The sequence below is a fragment of the Oratosquilla oratoria genome, chromosome 37, assembly GCF_046742065.1.
Source record: "Oratosquilla oratoria isolate Oo_2021 chromosome 37, ASM4674206v1, whole genome shotgun sequence".
NCBI lineage: Eukaryota > Metazoa > Arthropoda > Malacostraca > Stomatopoda > Squillidae > Oratosquilla > Oratosquilla oratoria.
This window is the reverse complement of record NC_134813.1, coordinates 28,264,283-28,283,578: the sequence shown is the minus strand read 5'-3', so window position 1 is coordinate 28,283,578 and position 19,296 is coordinate 28,264,283. Positions and strand designations below refer to the sequence as shown.

Here is a 19,296-nt window from a genome sequence, read left to right as displayed (position 1 = left end):
GCATATTCTCGCAAAAGTTTGTTTATAAACATTGGTTTGCGTAACAGCTGATTCGGAGTGTTGTCGGCGGATGGTAGATCCGGCCGCTCTTCGTCATCTACATGAAAGCAACTGGAGTTAAGGATAAGAGTCAAGTGTATTAGTGAGTCAGGACTGTCACGCTACAATCTGTTGTATTAAGAAGAGTATGTTTCTCCGGCGTTCTTTTTCAATATATTTTTAATTTTGAATAAAGCTGGAAACACATTTGGTGATCACATCATAAATTCAATTTATGATGTGATTGTCCATGATAAAATTGTCCATTTCCAGTCTTGGTGTTTATTTTCAGCTTTCCCTAAAATTGTCCATTTCCAGTCTTGGTGTTTATTTTCAGCTCTCCCTAATTCCTATTTCAATGTAATGGGAGATTAAGAGACTATCTTATAAGGCTCCCATCTGTAACACTTCATAGGTCTTAGGTATGAAAGTTAATATTCTAATAAATTTCACTAACTAGTATTATAATAATTCACAAAATTAATATTTGATTTTCTAATGCTATATTGTGTAGGTGTGCATTTCTAAAAATTTACCAAAATAAGGAATGACAATGCCCTCTGTAGGGATATTATATCTATATCTTTAGGGGAGAGCATACATATTTGTTACATGTACAAAAGCTTAAACATTACCATTAGTGATGTAGAAAGTTAAAGTGTACTAATTATGCCAGTTAGTAACTGACATGATTATGTACACTTTAACTTTCTACATCACTAATGGTAATGTTTAAACTTTAGTACATGTAACAAATGTGTATGCTCTCCCCTAAAGATATAAATGTAATATCTCTACAGAGGGCATTGTTATTCCTTATTTTGGTAAATTTTTAGAAGTGCACACCTTCATGATATAGCATTAGAAAATTGAATATTAATTTTGTGAATTATAATACATCAACACAATATATATCTTTCTTGACAGAAATCAACAGCAGAAAATTTACAATAAGTGATATATTAAAGAACAGAGCCATGGTGACTGCTTGAGACAAATATAATTATTGTTTTGGTAGATGACATGTGGAGGTTGAAGAAATTAAAAGTATGGTAAATTTTTCTCTTCAAACCTAACCTACACTTAATGTGGTAACTATAATTCTAGAGGTCGTCAGGGTCGTTGTTGTGTGCACTTCTTTGACGACCTCATCTGTCAAAACAAAGATGGTATTTCAAACAGTTGCTGCAGCTCTGTTCATTAGTGTATCAATTTTAGTAACAATTTCTGTTATTGATTTCCACCAAAGAAACATTTGTTATATTGACATATTATATATAATTTACTAAATCAATAGTTAATTTTCTAATGCTATATCACGCAGGTGTGCAATTCTAAAGAAATACCTTTGTTTTCCTCTGTATTCCCTTCCCTTTACTGTTTTCACAGTTAGGCTCTGTTACAAATTTCAAGTTCAATTAATAAGAACATCATTCCAAAAATGTTTCATTAATAAGAACATCATTCCAAAAATATTTCATTAATAAGAACATCATTCCAAAAATGTTTCATTAATAAGAACATCATTCCAAAAATGTTTCAAGACTTTTCTTATATCATTCTAATTGTAATTGTATTTATATAATTATAGTATATAGGAAAGGAGATATACTCATACCTAACTTTGAAATTTAGTGGAACATTAACATCTTTTGGAATTTTTTCCCCATGACCTTTATATCAAGCCATGAGATCTGTGCTAATTCTATATATTGTATTTAATGTCTTGAACAAGTCACCTCTTACTCCTCTTGATATGCGCTGAATGTCCTACCGGCTCCAGCGCTTCGCCTTCAAGCCAAAAATTCCATAAATGAATGAAGCAATCAATCTTACTCCTCTTCCTCAGTTCTAATGATAGCAGGCTGAATGCTTCCAATCTGCTTTTGTACATTTTATATGCAAGGCTAGACATCAATTTGACCACTGATCACTGTATTTTATCAGTCTTATTCATATCCTTCATATTATGAAGTTAGTTTTATCAGTAGTCAGTAACTGTAGAGGAGATGCAAACTGCATTAAAAAAGATGAAAGCTGGTGAGAGATTTGAGTTATCTAGTTGTCATATGCAATGTCTGAAGAAGAGAGTAGTTAGAGTGGAATGACTAGCGAGATTGTTTGTGTCTCAGGGAAAACCATTGGGTTGGAGGAGTGCATGTATAGCTAAGTTAATATACAAGGGAAAAGTGTGAATATATTAGTTTTAGAGAGATCATTTTAAGTGTAGTCAATAAGATAAATGGGAGGGTGTTGATTGGAAGGATTAAAAAGGGGATAGAGTGAATAATTTGGGTAAGGCAGTGTTGCATATATCAAGTGTTTGTAATAAGACAGATATGCAAGAAGATATTAACAGAGGGTAAGGATACTCTTTGCTTTTGTGAATTATGAGGTGTATAATAAAGTTGACAGAGAGGCATTATGGAGTGTTGCAGATATATGAAATCAGGGAAATATGTTTAGGGCAGTCAGAAGCATTAACATGAGGTAGTAGAGCTTGTGTGAGGGTTGGGAATGAGAGTAAAAGGTTCCAGGAGAAGGTGGGTACTAAAAGTCAGAGACTTTGGGAGACATATAGGTGGTACTTCCACTGTAATAAGTGGTTACTTTGTATGCTTTTAAGTGTTTTGTGGTCCTTTATCAACAAATATGTATCACCTAAAGTATTTATTTATAGATTATTATGTCCTAATTTGTCTATATTTGGGCTGGATATTTTTGCTGATACCAGCTAGCATAGCTAGGCTGCTGCTGTCACAGATACAGTTGTTGCACAATTTTTTTCCATTAATCCCTGTAGATTAGGATGTTTGACTGGTATGGTGTGTAGAAAATCAAATATAATTATTGGATGGTTGAATATTTGTATCTTGTAGCGTGATTCTGTACCAGTTTCAGGGACAATGAATAATGTATAACATAATAGCAGAAAGACATTTAGTAATATTTGTTGTAATTATTTTTTCTCTCTAAAAACTTTTTATTGATTCAAATAACATGACATATATACATATACAAAAATGTTAATTTCTGATTTGCTGGCTCCTGTCAGCAAAAATCTCCAGCCCAGTTATAGACACATTAGGATATGATACTGTAAATAAATAATTTAGGTGATACATAATTGTTGGTAGAGGGCCAAAAAACATTTAAAATCATATAAAATAACTACTTATCAAAGTGGAAGTGCCTCCAATATATCTTTGAGATATCTCCAAATGTCTCCAACTTTTAGTATCCACCACAGGTGAAGGTGGGGCTTCACCAGGGTTGTGTAACATCAGCATGGTTATTCAGCTTATATATGGATGAGGTGATGTGGGAGGTAAATACAAGAGTACTAGGCAGGGGGTTAAATTGGTGAGTGAGAATGGAGAAAATAGGAGATGAGGCAGTTTTTCTTTGCAGATGACAATGTGTTTGTGGCTGAGTCTGAGGATACATTGAAGCAGCTGTTGTTGTTGTCATTCCCTAGACTGTCTGGCTGAGCAGTTGAATTTGGTAGGAGGGTGTTTGAAAGAAGAAAACTGAAAGTGGGCAAAAAGATGATTAGTTGTGCAATGAGTAATGATGGCAGGTTGGAGTTAAACTTAAAAATGAGAGGCTAGAAGTGGGGAGATTTGAGTATTTGTGGTCACATATGGCAGTGAATGGAGTATTAGAGTTGTAGGTGAATTACAGAGTAATGGAGGCAAGTAAATGTCTTGGGGAATGAAAAAGATTATTAAAAATAGGGAACATACACAAAGAGGTATGAGGAGTGAATGTGCCCATGGTACTGCATAGAGTGGAGACTTAAAGAAGGGCCTCAGTGTTTTTTAAATTGTTTGAGAAATACAGTAAGTGTTACAAAGACGGATAGAGTGAGAAATGTGGAGGTAAGGCAGAGAGCAGGAATAGAAACAGATCTATCAGATGAGATAGATCAAAGAGTGCTAATATGGTTTGGGGATGTGGCAAGAATGAGTGAGGAAAGACCAAAGAGTTTGGAAAACAGAAATACTTAGAATGGACTTGAGAGGAAGACCAAGAATGAGGTGAATGGATGGGGTGAAGGGGGCCTTGGATGCAAAATAAATGTCTGTATTTCCCTTACCTTTCACATAAGGAAAGCCAGCAACTAGTGATTGCTTCCATCCTAGTGCTATAATCCAGTAACAGAAACTGCCTCACACTAATACAATAAAAACACTCCTGAAGTTTCTTCCCAGAGAGATCTATGGGAGGGCCTAAGGACCATTGCCAGCCACTGTGGGGCTGTAGATTTCCAGTAGGTGAAAATGTAGGTAGAAATAATTATTATTATTGATGCAAGAAAATATGAAAAATGGATATAAACTGATGTATTATGTTTTATACTTTTACAGTCACAGAGGCCCAAACACCTGTGTGAAGCAGTGAAACCAATGATTCTACAGTCATATCCAGGTTAGAGCTGAAATAAAATATTTGTCTCATTGTTACTTTCCCTGTATTGTTCTGTTACTTCCTGTAGACTAGCCCTAATAATCCAAGGGGTTTTCATCAATTGAATGAAATTGATCGGTTACTAACCCAGGTGAACGGAAAACATAAATTTTTCTTTAATAATGTACTAATTTACATTTAATGTTATTGCTTGTGCATAATCATGTTCTAGGCCCTTGTATATTTGTCTAACAGTATTGCATTAGATATAAGGTCTGTTGAGTATGAAATAGCAATTCATGCTATTTCAATCCTTTACTGCCTAAGAGTACAAACTTGTCCCCTAAAAAGGTTTTACTGTGACTACTGCCAGATAGTTTTATTCAGCAGAAGGAAACTCCTATGCATAGTGTTGCAGTACTTAATTTGTAAGTACCAGAACTGTCAGTACATGGAACATATGGTCAGACCATTTCAAATCCAATATAACCTTCATAGAAATATGAATGTAGAGAAGCTACCTTGAAATAAATTATTGTTATATCTATACAAATAGTATACATATATTCTGGAAGTCATGACAAATATTGTTTTTATTTAAGCAACAAATACTTTGTGCCAGAGTAGTGTTGTGGTGAGCCCCAGCAGCTAGTAGTAAATGTTTGATAAATAAATAAAGCTATCACAATATAACCACCTTAGTTAATCCTTTACTTCCCAAAAGAATAAATTTATCCTTCCAAAATACTTTAATTGACTCAGATGAACTTCTAGGTAGTGAAGAGTTGAAATTAAAACTATCTTGATTAGCCTTTTACTGTTGCCTCAAGCTTCACTGACTGTAAGCCAACATCCCCACAGTAGCTAGCAAAATTCCTTTTGACTTTTCCATAGATTTCTCCATGAAAAATCTTTGAACTCTTGTCCGTGTTATATTAGTGCAGGGCAGGTTTTGTGTCACAAGATTATCGTAGTTAGAGGACAGAAATAGTCACTGATTGTCATTTCACCTTCAGGGCTGGCCCAAGCCATTATGGAGCCCTAACCAGGATTTATTTGGTAACCCCCTGATTGCTATTACTAACAGTACTTAACTATTAATTGTACTTGATCATTTCATCCACTGTGAATGTATCGTGAACATGCCCACCCAGTATAACACTTTTTATTAGCCCCCAGACATACTTGCTTTCCCTACTCTATAATTCATCTCCACCCCAACCTCTCCATTCCCTGCTACATGCAACCCCAAATACTTAGCACTCTCCACTTCCTCTAGTCTCTTAGAGGGGGTTTACACGGTCCAACAGTTCATCGAACGTGGTTCGACAGACACGTGTTTAAAGTGATGTGTGAACGGGGTATTTGGGGTTTAACCAACATGTTCGACAACCAAATACCATGTTCACTCCTTGTACATCTTATCGCCTTACTTTGCTCACATTTACTTTCAGTTTCCTATTTTCTTCTTGATGATAGCTATTCTGTGATAGTAATTCAGCATTTGATAAGAGATTCTGATGGATAGTAAATCAAGCTACTTTTTTAGTAAACAAATGTAAATTCATATATCAATATTTTTTCTTTTCTCTTTTAACAGGCATTTTGTTCCGATGTCTAAGACTGCCCTTGTTATCATCTCACCACATTTCTAGAATGGCGTTAGGTAAGGACAAATTTAATTTTCTCTTGGCTGTTTTCTCCAACTCTGATCCCATGCATATCAACATCTCTTGATAACCTTCCTCACTCCATGCCTTTGTTTTTTTTGGGGGGAGGGAGATATATACATACATAAAAGGCCCTTTACCCCCTAATAAGTAGGTGATTCAGTCAAGGAATACATCCACCCTTTACCTCTCCCATACTCATCCAACACCCATTTGTTGTCCTTTTTATCTTAGCTCCATATAGGTGAAGGGCCATTCTTGTATTCCACTTACAGCTCAGGTCAGAAGTGATGCAGCAAGACACATCATCTCTATAGCAGGCCCTAACAGCCAAAGCTGGTTTACCCCTAACACTTCATTATGTGGTTATCCTCCCATGATGAGAAGTGGGATGGATGCCATTGTAAATTTGTACCTAATGCATTTACCTCTAATCTAGCTGATGTTAAGTCATCAACATTGGTATATGTCACCTTTAAGTTCCCTACATTGAAACTTGTTAACCCACTGTTGGAGAAAAGAAATCAGAAATACAGTGGGTTAACAAGTTTCATTTTCCTAATGTGCTATTACATTATGCTGTGCTAATTGATTCCCTACATTGTTTTTACTTTTTCCTGTAATAACTGCCTCCTTTTCATTTATCATTTTCTCAGTTCCTGGTCCATTATGCTTCAGTAAAACTGATTTCTCTGTCTCAGTCCATGTTGGTTTGGACAGGTGGGTAGTTTGGTTTAGATTCTTTCTGAGATCAGCCTTTTCATCACTTAAGATTTGCTGGATATTAATGAGACTGGTCAATATGATGCTAGGTTTTTTAATGGTTTGTTTGGTTATAAGATGGAAATGGAACTAATGATGGGCACCTACTTGTGATAGGCCTGCAAGAGAAACAGCATAGCTGCCCATTTTCAAAACTCATCGACCCCCATACTTCCAAAAGTACACACTCAGATCACTAAACACCTTCAAGACAGTCCCACAAACTCAATACAGTTGTCCCCTGTCACATTGAGGTTCACCTTTTGCAGTCCTGCTATATCACAGATTTTTTGTGGAACCTATCTGTTCTTATATTTACAGTTCTTTTACATTGAAATAAGGATTTTTGTATACTAATTTATTTATAGCAGTAAAATTTATTTATTAGAAACCATATAATTTATACTATGATGCTAATGGTGCAAAATGGGAAGAATGTCCAGTTACCTTAAAAATCTATTTTCAATGCCAGTGGTCACCAGAAATATTAAACTTTTACATTGGATGAATATTCTGCCTAGTTGACAAATGTAGTAAGTCTATTTTCCTATGAACTCCAGGAGTGGTCTTGGACCATCTGCACCATGGGCCTGTGTTGGTATGATGCATGTGCGAGAGTGGTAGAATGTCCTGGTGTTGTGACTCAGCAAGCACTGAGTGAGCATCTCAGTTCCACCGGGCTCCACCAATCAGTGTGTCTTCATCCCAGCTTCCTGCCACCCCTCATAGCTTATTGTTTTGGTCCACACTCAAGCTTTTGCTTGTGTTGACGAGTTGTATACATTCTTGCCTTATTGTTACATGGATTTATGGTCACTTTTACCATGCAAAACTGGGAAAATGTTCTGCAGTAGTAGTGCACCCTTGGCTGGGTCCTCAGGCATTAGTACAACAAGCAGAGAAAGGGATCAGCAAGCACCAGCTAACTTATAAGTAAAAAAAAACCAGGGCCCTGAAAAGCAAGAATAAAAGCCTTCTACCCATTTAATGGATCCATAACCTCAATGCTTGGATTATGAAAATCCTGACTTTGGATTGGTTCCACTAGTGCTTCATTCCAGAGGTCAAGCAGTACCTCCCCAAATGTGGCGTAGGTTTCAAAGAGCTGTTGCTGATGGACAGTGCAAGAGGCCATGCACTAGATTTTTGTGAATAGATATGTTTAGAATGTGTCTGAAAAGCGTGTATAACTAAGTTTAAATGTCTTTAAAGACTGTGAGAGGGTTATTTAAAGTAACCCCATGATAAATGGGGAACAACTGTACTCCACAAACAACCCCTAGACATAAACACCACAGAGAAAGAAAAGAAAAATCTCATATCTAATAAGAACCACACTGGTATGATTGCACTCAGGTCTACATCCATCATTGAAACATTACCAACATAGAATAGGCCTAGCCACAGATTCAAACTGCCCCAGATGCAACCACCACACAAAGAACACAGAACCCCAATGGTCCACACTAACAATTCTTAGACAACAACACAATATATCTTCCCTGAGTGGCTCGCGGGCCTGCCTTGGATGCTGTTGCCAGTTACATGAAGGTTGCAGGTCTTCTGGAAGAGAGACCAGGGCCAATAGATTGATTGATTGATCTCTGTATCAGCTTCATTTTTTTTTAATACATATGGAAAGCTGACAATAATTGATTTCTCCCCTCCTACTACTTTCAGATAGTGATATAGAAACAGACCCACACTAACACAATACAGACAAATCTGGGTAGGGTCTCATTCTCACCCTATCCAGATAATAACAGAAAAGTTCTTGAGTTACTTGTGGACCAGTCCAGTGACCATTGTCACTTACCTAGGAGTGGCAGGTTTCCAGCAAGAGAGACCTGGGGCAACAAATTGAATGATTGTTTCTTGAAAGGAATTATAATTGTGTGTACCAAATGAGATAACTAAATATCCTTTCAGATAGTCCAGTTCAGGGAAAGATCCAGGAGAAGCTTCAAGAGCAGTTTCAGCCATCACACCTGGAGATAGTGAATGAGTCTTTCATGCACAATGTTCCAAAAGGATCAGAAACACATTTCAAGGTTCTTGTGGTTTCTGACAAATTCAAGGATTTGAGTCTTATAAAGGTAATGAAACATCTGTTTTAATTTCATATGAAGGCTAGTGGAGATTGAGCTTGTAGCAACATAATGTCACATTGAGACTAGACTTAATATTTACATCAGGCTTTGGACCAAAAGATCTCCTGTTGACATGCTCCTCCTTAGTAATCCTCTGTAAGAGCCTGAAATTGTGGATAAAATGGAATACAAGACCCCAATTAGGAAGAGTGACCACATACAAATTGAGCTCAAACTAAAAGAGGAAATTTATCTGGGAAGAAATGAAAAACACAGATAAGGAAGACTAATGTACTGTATAACAAAACAGATTTTGGGAAACTCAGAAAATTCCTTTAAAAAGTGAGTTGGGAAAACGTCTTTAATGAAGAAACAGGTGGAAGAGAAATACATACATACATACATATACCAAGGCTTTTTCCCCCTTCCAAGGGAGGTAGCCACAAAAAGAAAGGCATAAAAACACTCCCACCCATTTCATCCCTAAAAACACTCCACACCCCTCCCACCCTTCCTCTCATCTGAGCACCTCCTGGATGACGGGTCATCCCTGAACCCTGCCCACCGCCCTGGGTCAGAAGCAGTGTCGCAAGACACAGTACATCCACAGCAAGGCCGCTTCATTTAATCGGCGACCCCCCCTCTCCGTCCCCCCTTGCATATAAGGAGAGGACGGGGAGAAATCCCTTCGGGCTGCGTCAAAATTTACTCACACATACTACCCCACCCCCCACCCCCCCGCCTATTCCTCCTCATGTCGTCACAACATCATCCATATACAACCATTCTCCACTCACCTCTGTCTTCCGTCCTCTCCCTTCCTTCCTCAACAGACATTCCCCTCTTCCCCAAAGCCCCCTTCACCCCATCCATCCACCTCATCCTAGGACGTCCCCTCATGTTCACTCCCTCCACATCTGCCTTCCATACCTCTTTTACTAGTCTTTCGTCACTCATTCTTTCCATGTGTCCAAACCATCCTAATATTCTTTCATCAACCCTCTCTCCCAAATCCTTTTTCACCCCTGTTCTCCTCCTCACCTCCTCATTTCTCACTCTATCTAGCCTAGTAACCCCCACCATACTTCTCAGACACCTCATCTCAAACACATTCAAACTCCTTCTCTCTCTTCTTCTCTTATGTTCCACGTTTCTGCCCCATACAGTGCTGTTGGCACAATCACTCCTTCATACAGTCTCCTCTTCGCATCCATTCCCAAATGTCTATTTCTCATTACACTCTTTAAACCACCAAGGCATTTACTCGCTTCTCTCAATCTACATTCTACCTCCACCTTCACTCCACCTTTTCCTGCTACACTTGCACCCAAGTATCTAAAACTATCCACTTCCTCCAGTCGCTCTCCCTTAATGTTCACTTCCAGTCTACTGCCACTTTCACCCCTTGTACATCTCATCACCTTACTTTTACCCACATTTATCTTTAGCTTTCTTCTATCACATACTCTCCCAAACTCTGCCACCAGCTTCCTCAATCCCTCCTCTGACCCTGCCACAAGCGCAGTGTCGTCCGCAAACAACAGCTGGCTCACCTCCCACTTTTCTCCATTTTCTTTAACCATCTCCAATCCCTGACTCACCACCCTAGCATTCACCTCTCGCACCACCCCATCCATGTATAAGTTGAACAGCCAGGGCGACATAACGCATCCTTGACGAAGTCCCACCTTTACTTCAAACCACTCACTCTCTCCATTTCCAATCCTAACACATGCTCTACTACTCACATAAAAACTCTTGACAGCTCCCAAAAGCTTTCCTCCTATCCCATAAATCTGCATAACCTCCCACAGTGCCTTTCTGTCTACCCTATCATAAGCCTTTTCCAGATCCATAAAAGCCCAAAAAACATCTTTCCCCTTTCCTATAGCTTTTTCACATATCTGTCTTACCACAAAGATCTGATCTACACAACCTCTACCCGTCCTAAATCCACACTGTTCCTCACCAATTACTCCTTCTGTTCCTCTCCTAATCCTCTCAATTAAGATTCTCCCATAAGCCTTCCCTACTACACTCAACAGGCTAATCCCTCTGAAATTACTACATTCACACTTGTCCCCTTTTCCCTTGTAAAGAGGAACTATACAGGCACTACTCCAGTCCTCCGGTACTTTACCCTCTCTCCAGCAAACATTAAATAATCTCACCAACCAGTCCACCATCACTGAACCTCCCTTTTTCAGACATTCTGCATGACATCCATCCAGACCAGGTGCCTTACCTGCTTTCATCATCTTTACAACTGCCTTCACCTCATCCTTCCTTATTTCTCCTCCGTTCTCCTCACTCATCACTCTCATTTTCTTCGTATTTCCCACTGCAGCTATCTTTCCTTCCCTATCCTCCTTCACATTTAGCAACTCCCTAAAATATTCTGCCCATCTTCCCCTCACTGCCATCTCTTCCATTATCAACTTGTCCATTTCAAGAGAAATGGACAATATTAAAAGAAATCTATAATGAAGGAGTGGATAAATATGTACCAAAACAAAAACAGGAAAAGGTATACATTAAGTGCTGGTACAACAAAAAATGTAGTGAGGCAAAAGATAGAAGAGACAAAGCTTGGAAAAGATGGAAAAAAAATGGGTAAGTGGCAAATATATATCAAACTAAGAAATGAATATGTAAAAATATGCAGGGAAGAAAAAAGAAACTATGAAAAAGACATAATAGACAAATGTAAGGATCAACCTAAATTATTCTACAGATATGTAAATGGTATGTAAAGAAATAAACAGGAAAATAATGACCAACTAGAAAATAACATAGATCTGTTCTTCTCATCAAAACCCACAGATTTTTTTTTTTCTTTTTTAAGGCATTGATAACCAGGTGAAATGTTGGAGAGATGTCATTGAAAATGAGTGAAACTTTTGCCAAGATTAATAATCAAGTAGATGTGATTTCGTAAAATAAAACAGATGAGGTTAGAAAAAGGACCTAATAGTAAGAGGGAGAGAAGAATTGGCAATTAAAAAAAGAATGAATATATGCAAAATTGTATGGGGTGAGGAAAACCATAAGTCACCCTGGGAAGATATATTGTGTTGTTGTTTAGGGGTTGTTACTGTGGGCACTGTAGTATGAGGTGCTCTGTGTCTTCTAGTGGTGGTTGCATTTAGAGTAGTTTGAATCTGTGGCCAGGCCTGTTCTGTGTTTGTACTGTTTCAATGGTGGATGATGTCCTGAACTCAGGTATGCCAGTGTGAGTCTTAGCTGATGCAGGAAAACTTTTCTGTTATATGTTGTAGATATATGGAACAGGGTAGAGTCTATTGTGGGCAGTGAATAGAGGAGATACAAAGTGCATTAAAAGAGATGGAAGCTGTTAAGGCATTTGGAGTGTCTGACAAAGGGAGGTGTAGTTATAATTGAATGGCTGGTGAGATTGTTTAATGTGTGTCTAAGGAAAGGAAGTCTACTGGTGGATTAAATGAGAACATAGTTTCACTGTACAAGGGAGAAGGAAACAAGTATGAATGTTGTATTTTGGAAAGATCAGTTTGTTAAATGTATCTGGTAACATGTGTGGAAGTGACTCACAAGTCAATCTGATGGCTATTGCCAGTTACCTGGAAACCATGGGTCTCCTGGAAGAGACAGTGGATTGATTAATTTAAGGGACTTTACCATAAATACAGCACTGCATCCTATGATCAGAAAATGTTACTTTCTTTTCCAGCGACATCGACTGGTTCATGAGGTGCTAAAGGAGGAGCTTCAAGAGCATGTACATGCACTTTCTGTTGTTGTAAGTATTTGATTCATACTAAACCATTTTATGTCACTGACTCACACTTCCTTGTTGCCTTTTATTTTAGATATGTTCCATTTGGTGTCATTAAGGATGATAGGGATAAAAGTGAGCTTGAAATGGGAGATGTAGACATTTGTGAATCCATATTTCCCTGGTAGTGAAAAAAGTGAACAGATAGAATAATTTTGGGGTGCTTCAAATGACTGTATGGGCAGTTTTGGTAGAAATGTGTTGTAGTGGTGTTGGGGGATTTCAATACTTATACAGGAAATGAGTTGATAGCTGGAGTAGTAACTGTAGTAGAGGAAAGATGTTGGAGTTATGTATTGAAAGGGAAATAGTAATAACATACAGTGCTTAAGAAGAAAGATAAGTACACATGGACCACATTGGTGGGTGGGGCATTAATCATGAAGGCATTGAATTATGTAGTGGTGCCCAAAAAAATGGATTGGAAGAGTTCTGAACAAGTGTTCATAGGAGAGGGTAGTGAACTGTCTAATCACTATATGATGAGGAAATTGAATGGAGATTAAGTAGAAAAGTAATAAAAAGGAAAGAGGTGCTATAAGCAAGTAAGTTGAACGAAAAGGAGAAAAAGATAAGTGAAACAGAGGTATGGGACATAGTGGTACTGGGTGTCCATAGTGTTGCTGTGTACTTGAGTTTTGGTCTTATTAGTGTATTTAATTCTTTTTTTATCATTTCCTCATCCAAATAGACAAATGCCACTTTTATTGACCTCAATAAATTGTAGGTTTCTCTGACTATTTTATTAATATGTTTGTGCGGTGTCATGTCTTTGCTGATCATCACTCCAAGGTCTTTTTCCGAGTTTACTTTTTTACCTCTTCTTCACCAATTTTATAATCTCTTGATATTCTATTTTTACTTTTTCCAAATTCCATTATACTACATTTTTTGATATTGAATTTCACTTCCCACTTTTGAGGGAAACTTGGTTATGAAAAATTAATGAAGATGTTATGGAACATAATGTTGATATCTATGGTATTGATGAATGCTTATTTGATTCTATAATGATCTGTTGATCATCATCTACAGGCTAATGTTGCATTTACTTCCAGGCCAAAACACCAGAACAGTGGAGTAGCAGTGCACAAGTGATGGAACAGAGTCCAGCTTGTCGAGGAGGATTTGGCAAATGAAGCCTATTCCTATTTTATATGTTTTTAATATGCTGTACATAATGAATTCTGGATAATTTCTTTAATTTCATAAAAAGTAGTAAGAAAATAGGCATGGTAAGACTAGAAGCAGGCAATAGTACCAAGTTGAAAGAAAAAGGATAAATAATGCATTGGTTGCTAGTTGTGGACGAGTGAAATCCTCGCCTCTTTCACCCCTATCACCCATGCCCCTTTTATGCCTTCACACTTAACCCATGAGAAAATAGCACTCTAGTTGGGGAGGTTTATTTACCTAGTTGTGTTTCTTGTAAACAGATGCAATCAGGTATTTATTGCTGGAAAAGGATGCACATATTTTTGCAATTTTTTGGGATGTCCACTGCAATTCCACTGTATAATGAAGTGCATTAATAGGTTGGTAGGATAAGGTGGATAATATGTTTGTATATCAGTGAAGGCTGGTGTGGGTTTTTTTGGTGACTACAGTGAGAGTTTTTCAGTGTATTTAGTTGTTGTTTGGGTGAGGAGGGGCAGGTAGATAAAGGTGAGTCTGAACTTAACAAATACTCATTCCAGTTAGGTGTGATGGACATTGAGAAGTCTAGGATATTGGATTAAGTTTTGATGTCAGGGTGTATGGTTGGTATCAGGGTATTGTGAATACCTGCACATACCTCCAGTTTTGAGGTTGCATGTGCTCTGATGGGTATAGTGGATTGGGATGATTTACTTTAATTGTTTGGAGAGAAGATGGTTTGAAGGCATTTTTGGGGTGGTGAAGTTGATGTATGCTGTCACATCTTCTAAGATTTTCTTAGAGAGTTAGGACTTTTCTTGGAACAGTAGTGTTACAGGTGCTGGGGGGAGTGAGGGGAAGTGTTAGATGGGTTTATGAGTGGGAGATGCAGTGGACTGGAGTGGGTGGCAGGTTATTGTAATTCAGGTGGGGGGAGTGAGGGATTGAGCTGGATGCTGTAGATACAAAAGTGAGGGGGGTGTAGGAGATTGTGTTTAACATTCATGTATCATGTAGACTGTTTCTCTTGGTGCAGTCATTATGGAGGAACTATTAAAGAGGGATGTCTGATGGATCATAGTACTTCTGTATGTGTTATCAGTTGAAAATATATTGGGAACTTGAATTCATATTTTCTGTCCTGTAATCCAGTCATATAGTTTTTATTCTGCTGAAGCTGATTTTATCATGCAAATTCCTTTTTTGTAATATTAATAAAAAAAATTAAGTTAAATTGTCATATTGTCCATTTTATGAAGTAAACTAATTTGATTAGAAAAATGGATGGAGTGAGAAATGAAGAGATGAGGTGGAGAGGGGTTTGAAAAAGAGCTGGCATATAGGGCTGGTCAAAGAATATTGGGATGGTTTGGATAAATAGAATGAGTGAAGAAAGACTAGCAAAAAATGAGTGGTTGGGAAAATGGGAAGATCAAAAATGGAATTGATGGATGCTTAGGGGTAAAAGGAGAATGTCTGTCAAGCAAAGAAGAAAGAGGGTAAGAGATAGGTATGAGTGGAAATTGTTGTGAATGGATAATAAATTGACATTGCCCAAAGGGTTTTCTCTTGTCTATTCTGTAAATTCTTGAGTTGATGAGGGAAAGGTTGCCATGTAATGAAGTGGTGGGGGAAAACCAGCTTCAGCTCTTGGGCCCATCTATGGAGTTGCTGTATCTTGGTGCATTGTCTCCGACTCCAGTGATGGGTGGGTAGCTGGGATGGCCCTTCATCCACAAGGAGCTAAGATAAAAGGGAAAACAGATTGGTGTGGGATGGATGAAAGGTGGGTGCATGCCTTGGCTGGCCACCACCTTATAAAGAGGAAAAGGCTGTTTGGTATATATACATATGTACAAACAAAAATACAACAACATTTAAATTTGTGATTATTTGACCTTTATCGAAAGCAAACTGTCAATTACAATGTGTCTGTGATAATGAACTTTTAGTTATTGAAGAAGGGGTTAATTCTCTCGCATGATATAGACTGACTTCATTATCAGTACAACCAATCAATCAATTGTTGCTTTGAATTTCACAAGGTGGAAATCCTGCAGCCCCACAGTGGCTGGCGACAGTCCTCAGGCCCTCCCACAGACTCTGGGAAGGAACTTTGGGTTGTTGTCTGTGTTGTATTAGTGTGTGATTGTTTCCGTGTCACCAGCTGAAAAGAGTAGGGGAAGGGGAGTATAGTTGGTGGTTGTCAGCTTCTTGTGTCCAAAAAAAAAAAAAAAAAAGTGGAAGAAATCAAGTTGAACTTGATAGAGAGAGATCCTAGGCCCTGTTCTGAGACTGTTAGCTCCTCAGGGCTACACCTCCTGCTGGAGGTGAGATGATTGATGGGTTTTGGAAATGGGCAGCCTCACTGACCATCTTGCAGGACCATGCAGGTATACATCATTCATTATTATTGAAACTCCTTATAAGAGGAAATGCCACATTTGGTTGAATGTAACATCTTATTAGTCACACTTTTTTCTTCAAATTGGGATGCTAATAAATTGTTTGCAGATGGGACAAGGGTTATGTTCTAAAATGGGATTCAGTGTTCTGCAGCTTGTCATAGTTGAGCTGAAAAATCATATATCTAATTAATTTGAGCTTACCAAGTCAGTGAAGCTAGCAAATTAACCTAAATTTCCAACACTTGACTACACAACTCTACATAAGTTATATTTAAATCATGGCTTTTATAAATAAGCTATTGTTTTTCCAGAATTTATATTATAGATTTCTGGATAAAACATACAACTGAACTAGAATAGAATTTTGGAGACTACATTTTTTTGTGTTTTCTTTTGATTTTAGTGTGTTATAAAGGAAAATGTACTTTTTTCAACAGTTGGAAATATATCAGAAGTCTATTGGATTAATTTTTTTCTCTCCTATAGTCCAGCAATATAATTTATAGCATTGCTACTGAAGAAAGATGTGAAAAAAAAGAAAATTGAAATAAGATGTGAGGCTACTTGAATAGTTTGGAGAAAGTCAGTTTATACCTGCTGCACTCTGATCACTCAGTTAACCTCAGATGAAAGACAGCCCATAAGAGAAGTTATAAATCATCACTAGAGGAAAGAGCTACTGATAGTGACAAGAAGGCTTATCTTGGCTCCTCCTAGATGATGGGTCATCCCTGCATCTCACCCACTGCCCAGGGTCAGAAGCAGTGTTGCAAGGCACAGCATATCCACAACAAGGCCGTTCCATTAAATTGGCGACCCCCCTCTCCATCCTCTCATATGGAAAAAGAGAAGACGGGGAGAAATCCCTTTGGGCTACATCAAATTATTTTTCACATGTACTCCCTTACCACCCCATCCCCCACCCACTCCCTTTCACGCATCACAGCATCATCCATACACAACCATTCTCCATTCACCCCTATCTTCTGTCTTCTCCCTTCCTCAACAGACATTCCCTTTTTTCCCAATGCCCCTTTTACCCCATCCATCCATCTCATCCTTGGTTGGCCCTCATGTTCACTCCTTCTATCTCTGCCTTCCACACCTCTTTTACTAATCTTTCTTTGTCCACTCTCCATGTTTCCAAACCATCCTAATACTCTTTCATCAACCCTATCTCCCAACTCCATTTCCACCCCCGTTCTCCTCATTTCTCACCCTATCCAGCCTAGTAACCCCTATCATACTTCTCAGGCACCTCATCTCAAACACATTCAAACTCCTTCTCTCTTCTTCCCTTATATTCCATGCTTCTGCCCCATACAGTGCTGTCTGTACAATCATTCCTTCATACAATCTCCTCTTAGCATCCATTCCCAAATGTCTATTTCTCATTATACTTTTTAATCCCCCAAGGTATTTACTTGCCTCTCTCAATCTACATTCTTCCTCCACCTCCACTCCTCCCTCTCCTGTCACATTTGCACCCAAGTATCTAAAACTACTTCCTCCAGTCTCTCTCCCTTAATACTCACTTCAAGTCTACTGCCACTTTCTCCCCTTGTACATCTCATCATCTTACTTTTACCCACATTTATCTTCAACTTCCCTCTTTCACACACCTTCCCAAGCTCTATCACTAACTTTCTCAATCCCTCCTCTGATCTTGCCACAAGCGCATCATCATCAGCAAACAACAACTGGCTCATCTCCCACTTTTCTTTAACCATCTCCAATCCCCATTACCCTTGCATTTACCTCTCACACCACCCCATCCATGTATAAATTGAACTGCCAAGGTGACATGACACTTCCATGGCGAAGTCCCACCTTTACCTCACACCACTCTCTCCATTTCTGATTTTAACAGACTCTACTACTCTTGATTGTTCCTAACAGGTTTCCTCCTATCCCATATATCTGCAATACCTCCCACAGTGCCTTCCATTTTTCTCACTCGCTCCACACACACACAGTGCCCATACGCATCAGCTAAATCCATTCGTCCACTTCTATACGGTGACCTTTGACCCCATGCTGGGGATGCAAACTGCACACCCATGTCCACACTACATTTGACTCAAGATTTCTACATTTTCTTTTTCATTTGTTTTCTAGTTTTGGTGGAGATGGGGGTGGGGCACTACTGAAAACCTTAAATCAGGGTGGCACTTCAGCATATAAGGTCTCTGCTCGCCAAAGACCTTGCCACCCATATTAACTTGGTGATTGCTTCTCTCGTGTATAAATTTCCCATTTATAAACATGAAAAACAGTTGCAGTTCGTCTATGCATTTATCTACTAAACTTCTTTCAAATTTGTTTTCCTCCTCCTAGTGAATTATTGTTTGTTTGTAAAGTTTTATTTGTTAGGCGTTTATCTACTAAACTTCTTTCAAATTTGTTTTCTTCCTCCTTGTGAATTCTTGTTCGTTTGTAAACTTTTGTTAGGCATGGGGTCAAGGGGAAGATAGCTAAGCACATGGCAAACACTACATATATTTATTACAATAGGATGTACCATCTCCAGAAGTTTCTATGTGAGAGCAGCTATGGTAAGGGCCATCCTGTTAGAACTGCACAAGATCATATTTCAGGCTATTTAATTCCCTTGCTCATTTACAATCATTCTCCATTTATTTCTACCTTCTGCAGTCTCTCTTCCTTGCTCAACAGACTTCTATCCAATTACCCCTTCACCCTGTCTATCAATCTTATTCTTGGTCTTCCCTTCAATTTTCCTCCAGAATTCTTTCAATAATATTTTCATTAATCTCTCTTCTTTCACTCTTTTCATATGCCCAAACCATGTGAACACTGAACAATCATATCTGCCACCGCTTTCCACTCATACTCTCATCTCAATTTTGCTATCAATCCTCATTACTAATTTTCTTAATGGCAGTCAAAGATTTTTCCCAAATGTAGGTATTTCTCCCAACATTTCCCCACCAGGCTAAGAAAAC

At 38.3% G+C, this 19,296-nt stretch overlaps 1 protein-coding gene across 2 annotated transcripts; it reads left to right on the top strand.

Moving 5' to 3' along the window:
• Nucleotides 1-30: 30 nt before the first annotated feature.
• LOC143019593 (DNA-binding transcriptional regulator BolA) lies at nt 31-16,788 on the top strand. Of its 2 annotated transcripts, none has more exons than XM_076175375.1 (6): nt 31-142; nt 4,410-4,470; nt 6,050-6,115; nt 8,811-8,977; nt 12,681-12,749; nt 13,844-16,788. In XM_076175375.1, exons 2-6 carry the CDS (start codon nt 4,449-4,451, stop codon nt 13,922-13,924), a joined length of 405 nt encoding a protein of 134 aa, XP_076031490.1. In that variant the 5' UTR covers nt 31-142; nt 4,410-4,448; the 3' UTR covers nt 13,925-16,788. The 2 variants fall into 2 exon arrangements, with proteins under 2 accessions (XP_076031490.1, XP_076031489.1); XM_076175374.1 differs by having other exon boundaries at nt 39-185.
• The last annotated feature ends 2,508 nt before the right edge of the window (nt 16,789-19,296 follow it).